Source organism: Diaphorina citri, unplaced genomic scaffold, assembly GCF_000475195.1.
Source record: "Diaphorina citri unplaced genomic scaffold, Diaci psyllid genome assembly version 1.1 scaffold1329, whole genome shotgun sequence".
Taxonomy (NCBI): domain Eukaryota; kingdom Metazoa; phylum Arthropoda; class Insecta; order Hemiptera; family Psyllidae; genus Diaphorina; species Diaphorina citri.
This window is the reverse complement of record NW_007378757.1, coordinates 148,636-156,898: the sequence shown is the minus strand read 5'-3', so window position 1 is coordinate 156,898 and position 8,263 is coordinate 148,636. Positions and strand designations below refer to the sequence as shown.

At 33.3% G+C, this 8,263-nt stretch overlaps 1 protein-coding gene across 1 annotated transcript; it reads right to left on the bottom strand.

The window, feature by feature from the left end:
• Positions 1 to 5,772: 5,772 nt before the first annotated feature.
• Positions 5,773 to 6,489, bottom strand: LOC103515392. The gene is made up of 2 exons (XM_017446643.1): positions 6,131 to 6,489; positions 5,773 to 5,903 (listed from the first exon to the last, which is right to left on the bottom strand). Exons 1-2 carry the CDS (start codon positions 6,303 to 6,305, stop codon positions 5,773 to 5,775), a joined length of 306 nt encoding a protein of 101 aa, XP_017302132.1. The 5' UTR covers positions 6,306 to 6,489.
• Positions 6,490 to 8,263: the final 1,774 nt, after the last annotated feature.

Here is an 8,263-nt window from a genome sequence, read left to right as displayed (position 1 = left end):
GCTCCGCTCACCATTCCAATCTCAATTTATCACATGTTCATTCCTCTCTACACGACAATCGTACTTGGTTCCCTCATCTGCAGTGGTGAATAATCTGCTGAATGAAGGCCTTCTCCGGAATAGTGACTCGAATTCTAGGAACTCATATGGGGACCTCGTAGAAACAAAATAGAAATGTTGTAGGCGTGTCCTTATTCTCAATGCCATGAAATTATATCAAACTTTTCTCGGTAGGTTGAAACCTTAGAAAAACGTGAAACACTTTATGTAAATGTAAATGCAGTTTCTTTGTGTTATTATGTCACAACTTTGGTGCTCACTGCAGCATTGTAGGATTTTTCCCAATATATGTTGTAGGCGTGTCCTTATTCTCAATGTCATGAAATTATATCAAACTTTTCTCGGTAGGTTGAAACCTTAGAAAAACGTGAAACACTTTATGAAATTGTAGGGGTCTCAATCAATCATCAGAATGTACGTTGTACGGTACCTTTTTTTTTTAATTTTCCCTGGGACTGCAATGTACTTCCTCAGGGGCATTTATTTTTACACCAACAATATTACAAATAATACAAATACAAGGTTATAGGTACCTAATAAAAAGTAAGTAGGTAGGTAGAAATTCCCCCTTAATTTTAAAAGTTGTTTGTAGGAACTACGAGATCTAACGTCAAAGGATAAGTCTGCACTGTTTGCAGTATTTCCACTCTAGGCCATAGCAAGTGAAACACTTTATGAAATTGTAGGGGTCTCAATCAATCATCAGAATGTACGTTGTACGGTACCTAAGTACTTAATAAAAAAGTAAGTAGCTAAGTAAGTAGGTAGAAATCCCCATTTAAATTTAAAAGTTGTTTGTAGGAACTACGAGATCTAACGTCAAAGGATAAGTCTGCACTGTTTGCAGTATTTCCACTCTAGGCCATAGCAATACCACCACATAACACAGAGGAATAACGAGTAACATTTACCAACGAACCAACACAACTTTTTACATAGAATTAATGCTGTTAGCCATTATTAGGAATTGACTATTAGGTCATTTTTTCTACCACGAAAAGAAATGTAATTTTTAACTTTTTACATAGAATTAATGTTGTCAGCCATCATTATTAGGAAATAACTATTAGGTCATTTTTTCTACCACGAAAAGAAATATAATTTTACATCTACAGTAAAAAATTATAAACAATAATTTCCTCCTTGACTTGAAAGACCATTTCGAACCTTATTCATTTCATTAGTACTATGTATTATTATTTATTTGAATAGGATGAGATCTATTTAGTACTTTTTCTCTAGGAACTCAGAGATAATTCCAAGTGAGTTGCCAACGCTGGGAAGTGAATGTTCTTCTTTATGATAACAGTACACCTGAAATCAACAAGAAAAATAACAATCAAATCTGAATCTACTGTTTTATCAATAATGAAATTTTGTTTGGCAAACAAATCATTAATTAAGATTTCTCACAATTTCTAATTTTGTTTTCACTATTTCACTGTTTCAGATTTGGACTAAGAGGCGTCCATCAAATCAAATGAACCATCGTAATTTTACATCTACAGTAAAAAATTAAAAACAATAATTTCTTCTTTGACCTGAAAGACCATTTCGAACCTTATTCATTTCATTAGTACTATGTATTACTATTTATTTGGATAGGATCAGATCTATTTAGTCCTTTTCCCCTAGGAACTCAAAGACAATTCCAAGTGAGTAGCCAACGCTGGGAAGTGAATGTTCTTCTTTATGATCACAGTACATCTGAAACCAACAGGAAAAAATAACATTAATTAATCAAGACTGAATCTACCGTTTTTACTGTTTTATCAATAATGAAATTTTTGTCTGGCAAACAAAATATGAAAACTCGAGATTTCTCACAATTTCTAATTTTGTTTTCACTATTTCACTGTTTCAGATTTGGACTAAGAGGCGTCCATCAAATCAAATGAACCATCTCTGGAAAATATATCGTAGAAAGCACGGAATTTGATGAAAAATGTCTTCAACCACCTGATGTAGGAATGAAGAGATTCTGGTATTTATACTACAAATTTTATAGAAAGCTCATTTTAGGTTCTACTGGGAAAGCAAAAGAAAGCCCGAGGGGTTATCTATCTATCCCAGATAGATCTATCTATCCCAGAAAAAGAACTTGGCAATTTAGATTTTGCACTTCTCAAAAATTGTAATATTATAACGTACCTAATCTTATAAGAGTAATATAGAACATTGCATGACCTTGATTAATTGTCGGGATTACGTCTTTTTTTTTAATGCCAAATTGCATTCATTAACAAGCTCCCCTAACTAGGTTACCAGACTTACCATGTCTTTTGATTGGAGAGAACACAACGCTGCTTCCGATTGTAGGAACAGTTCAATGCTTACGCCCAAAGCCGACATCACAAAGGACTTCACTAAAAACAGGGTTTGAACTCACATTGTGGCCTCGATCATATTACATTACGGGGGCCTTTTCTTACGATATTCCCATGTGCGGAGTCCAGTCTTTAGACTCTTGCACCCCAGTAAAAATGAGTTTTTTTTTTTCTTCACAAAAGGTTTTTCTGATCTTGTTATGGTACCCTGGTTTAAAGCTAGAATCACACGATATGACAGAGGTACATATTATAATCTGGGAACTTTCTATTTTCTTCTTCTTCCTCGCCTTTTCCCGTGTTCAGATGTGGTCGACGTTTTCCGTTAGCCTTCCGATCAGCCCTAGCTAGGGCGATTGATTTGTGCTAACATTTAGATTTTGCTAGAAAAAAACGAGAACTTTTCTATACACATTACAAAGAAAAAATTAGACGCCATAGGTGTATGGTCATGTTAATTAATTAACGAAGACCGATCACACGGTATGGAAGAAAAAAATTGCCTGAATAATTTTCCGTTAGCCTTCCGATCAGCCCTAGCTCGGGCGATTCATTTGTGCTAACATTTAGATTTTGCTAGAAAAAAAAAAACGAGAAATTTTCTATACACATTACAAAGAAAAAAATTAGACGCCATAGGTGTATGGTCATGTTAATTAATTAACGAAGACCGATCACACGGTATGGAAGAAAAAAATTGCCTGAATATTTGTTGCTCTGCCATATCATGTGATCCTAACTTCAGTACTGATAAGCTTTATAATAAGTTTGTAGGCTTTGATAACAGGAAAGTATACATAATTGCATAGCTTACATAAATTGAATAAGCATTATGTTATCGCACTCACAAGTTCACGTAAGTAACAGTTACTGGGGAAAATGCATGTGGACTTTTTTTTATCATCAAATACCTTGCATGTTTGAGCTCTGTCTACAATTTATTGAATATGTCTTGTGATTATTTACCGTGTTGAAACTTGAAAACAATAAATTTTATCATTCAAATCGAGTTTTTTTTTATGAGGTTTGATAGAGGGAGCTTACAACAGAGGTTTTATCGTCCCGAAAGAGAAGAGAGAATTGATGAGAGAAAGCCAGCTATCCCGAGAACGAAATTTATCTGCTTAGGATAAAATCCGCCCCGGGCGGGAATCGAACCCGCGACCTAAGGCTTACCAGGCAGACGAGCTACCCTCCAAGTTAACTAGGCTACTAGTTCTATAGGAGGCAGGCCTAAAAACCAATTGCTTATTTTCGAATCAAGAAACCTACGGTATTGCAATTGACTTAACGCAAGGGGGTATTTTAATATTTTCAAAATACTTACCAGGCAGACGAGCTACCCTCCAAGTTAACTAGGCTACTAGTTCTATAGGAGGCAGGTCTAAAAACCAATTGCTTATTTTCGAATCAAGAAACCTACGGTATTGCAATTGACTTAACGCAAGGGGGTATTTTAATATTTTCAAAATAAAAAAGTTTAATATTTATTTTCAGGGGAGATAGTACAGGGTGGTCCAGAGTTACCTGACGGTTTTTAAAATGATGCTACACGTTCAATTTTCAAGATAAAATAGTGATATTTATTTTAAATGAAAGGTAACAAAATGAGGTTTACTTTTTTGGGAAATTTGTTTGTGATAGTGATCAGGTGTGGCAGACAACGCTATCCGAAAAAGTGCCCGCATTTTGAAAACACTCAATTTGTGTGCAAAAAATGCTACACGTTCAATTTTCAAGATAAAATAGTGATATTTATTTTAAATGAAAGATAACAAAATGAGGTTTACTTTTTTGGGGAATTTGTTTGTGATAGTGATCAGGTGTGGCAGACAACGCTATCCGAAAAAGTGCCCGCATTTTGAAAACACTCAATTTGTGTGCAAAATCGACATACTGCCTTTAGCTTTTCCTGGGCTATAGCACGAATTTCGTGATAAGAAGCACCCGTATATTGTGAATATTTCTCAGTGCAAATGAGACCATTATTTCACAAAGAAAGTAAATTAATAACATGAAACCCAGATTTGGTAATTAAATTTCCAATGACACATATGAGAACCTAGATGAGTGCATGTTTTTGCATATTTTGGCAGTTTTCTGGCATATTCTTCCATATATTGGCTATTTTTTGTGCATATTGCATACATATTTGGGCCAATTTTTCGTGCATATAATCCGCCCCCTAATAATAACTAATAACCAAGTCTCACAAATTTGTCAGGAATAGGGAGACAATTCGATGGACATACTTAAAAATAGAAAATAATTTTAGGTAGGTACACACTTATTTTATTGATTAAATTAACTTGGAAAATTTCCCACTATTTAAGCTGCCACCAAAACAGACATACATGTACATACAAGCACAATATCCAAAAATCATATTATGAATACTTCTCAGTGCAAATGAGACCATTATTTCACAAAGAAAGTAAATTAATAACATGAAACCCAGATTTGGTAATTAAATTTCCAATTAGATCATTAGATCAAACTTTTGCTGTTTTTATTTGAAAGAAGGAACATTAGAAGTCTTAGAAATTCATACCATTGGGGAGAAAATCCACAAGAGAAAACATGAAGGAGAAAGAAAGAAAAAAAAAAAATTGTCGACAATTTTCTGAAATATTGATTAATATACATACATGTCTTTGTCTTTTACAAATCAACAATGTTTATTTATTTGGTTGGTGTAAAATAATTACCCACCATAATAGTATTTCTCAGAGTTGGTAATTGATTTTTTTTTTTCAACATGTCCAATGTCTCCTTATAGGTGGGATATAAGTCCCCTACCTATTTTAAAGTTGTTTTTGTTAGCATATGAAGGATAAGAGAAAATAATTAAAACAATTATTTCTATTTCGGAAAATGCTGCTTTTACTTACAAAATATAAACCTATTAATTTCTGCAAGTACAAGGTCCATGAAAATATAAATTTCCTTAAACATTTATGTACTGTTATTTTAAAGAACATTAAAAAATAAACATCATAACTCGAATTTAGTAGAGAATAAATTATGTTTGAAATTTACAATACAACTATTTACATGAACTATTTATAATGTGTATTACTTGTACCTATTTTCATAAGAAAGAAAATAATATATTTAGAATATTTATTTAAAATGAGAGATCAAAAAATAACACTTTATCAATGACAAAATAATTTGGAATGAATTTTCACAAAAAATTTACTGAGTTGTTTTCATACAGGAAGCTCAGGTAATACTTTTTATTTCATTAATGATATAGTTCAAAAATTTAGGCAAAGGAAATTTTATTTCACCAGTAAATCTCTTTTAATACAATATTAAAAAAAAAAGTTAGTCATTGGCCACATGAGAAATTTTCTGAATAGGTTAAATAAAGATAAAAAAATTAACTGTGAACTCCCATGGCAATAATTGTATACTTACTTTGCATGACAAAGTTTTTCTTGATTTTCTTCTCCATTATTTCATACTGTAGGTGGCGTTTTTCAAACACGTGATCTGACAAATCTTCAGTTCCTGAAACAAATAGAATGTAAGTTGTTTTAAGAGTTGCTTTAAAACTCCATTGGTGTGTTTTTCATGTAAAAAAACTTCACAACATATCCATATTTGTCTCCTCACATTGGGTCTAAAATCAACTAATGACTGTGAGACTCTTGATGAGCTCAGTGCAACATGGAAGAACTCAAGCTAAGTAAGACTAAAAAGTTCAATTATTCTAAAATTGCTTCTGATTGACTTACCTTCTATTTTATACAATGGTGTATATTTCTTCTCACGAAATGATGGTATTTCAATCTCTTGTTGAGTTTTCAAATTTTTACCGCTCTTATCAAAGTTGGACCAGTCCCAAAAATCACAAGATGCACTCCAGTAACCTTTGCTGAGAATCCAACCATTGCTGTCATGGTAGATCATGGTTTTCTTTGTTTTTCTGCACAGTTTACCATGATGAGATATGCTTGCTCTATTCGTATGACTTACACATGTACTTCCATTTAACTTTTGTTGGTTATTTTCAGTGTGTTTTTGAGATAAGGTATTACGTTTCCTAGCAGAAACACTTTCAGTGTGAACAACAATACTATTGCTTCTCTTATTATCACTTTAAAGTATTGTAACAAAGTTGTACATTGTATGTTATTTATTAAATTTATCCTTCAAAGAATCTATGTCTAATTTACTGAAAAGAAAAAAGAAATCAATGCTATAGTTGTGATATGACACAGTTGCATCACAAGAAAAATGAATAGATTAATTATATTTAGGAAACAAAAAGGTATTCACATGCTAAAGTTAACTAAGGGTTGTGGATTGTGGATAGGTAAACAAAAAATCATCAAACTGGGGAAAAGAGTAGGTACAGAGGCCCATTCCATATCTAGGTACAAAATATTTTTTCTTTATCTGTTCACAAAGAATAGTCCAATGATACGTTTTTCTACACTGGAAGTAAAAAGTCCTTTGTGGACAGAGCCACAGGAAAGATAAGTTTTACTATCATATCCTTTGGTTCTGGTATCATCAGTAATATTGAGTTCAGTGCAATTAATTTCAATGACATTGTTAAATACATAGCTTTCATTAAAACCAAAAATAATACCTTCCTGGAATTGATGAACACAAAAGGTGAGTGAATCCATTGTATTGTTTTCTTCAGTATAAGAGTATGGGCCAATAGCGGAGGATAGATTAGCATAACCTACAACTGCATAGTCGATTGTGCTGTAGAATGTATCCTTGTAATAGATAGCAAGAGGTCCTAATGCAGGTGGATATGAATTGACCTCCCTGGTTGGATCCCATCCTTTGAGAAATAAATGTGAAAAGGCAACTTTGTTATCCCAAGAGTAATTAACATGGTTATATCTATTCTGAGCAAATAAACACAGTTGAAGAGTGACCAGAATTATTTTGATCACTTGAATTAGAAACTTGTATGGGAAACGTTTCTTTGTTTGCCATTTTTGAATTGGGTTCATAAAGAAGAACTGTAATTTTCTTCTCATTATATCTTCACTCAACATAATTCTCTCACCACTTCTATTGAGAGGACTTGATGCCATCTCAGCATCCAGTAACCCATCATCCTCGCTTGTATTTACACAGGTGGGGTTATTACTCGTTTGAGTTCCACTGTTAACACCTTCACTATGAGGAACATCCATCATACGCAGTAGATGGATACAGTCTGATTCTGTTGCACCAATTGTTATTTCCTGTTCTTTGTATTATAATCACTTCACAATCAATGGGATTAACACACACTTGTATTTACCCAGGTGGGGTTATTACTCGTTTGAATTCCACTGTTAACACCTTCACTACGAGGAACATCCATCATACTCAGCAGATGGATACAGTCTGATTCTGTTGCACCAATTGTTATTTCCTGTTCTTTGTATTATAATCACTTCACAATCAATGGGATTAACACACCCAGGTGGGGTTATTACTTGTTTGAATTCCACTGTTAACACCTTCACTACGAGGAACATCCATCATACGCAGCAGATGGATACAGTCTGATTCTGTTGCACCAATTGTTATTTCCTGTTCTTTGTATTGTATTCACTTCACAATCAATGGGATGAACACACCAAAGTTTATATTATGACATAGGAACATAGGTTAATAATTATTAGAAAAGAAAACAAAAGGTAAATTAGGTATTTACGTCTTTAAAACTCCATTGGTGTGTTTTTCATGTAAAAAAACTTTACAACATATCCATATTTGTCTCCTCACATTGGGTCTAAAATCAACTAATGACTGTGAGACTCTTGATGAGCTCAGTGCAACATGGAAGTTTTCATGTAAAAAACTTCACAACATATTTGTCTCCTCACATTGGGTCTAAAATCAACTAATGACTG

Coding starts and splice junctions, on each gene's coding strand:
- LOC103515392 (XM_017446643.1), bottom strand. CDS start 6,305: ATGATCTACCATGACAGCAATGGTTGGATTCTCAGCAAAGGTTACTGG. Junction 5,904..6,130: donor ACCATTGTATAAAATAGAAG/GTAAGTCAATCA, acceptor TATTTGTTTCAG/GAACTGAAGATTTGTCAGAT.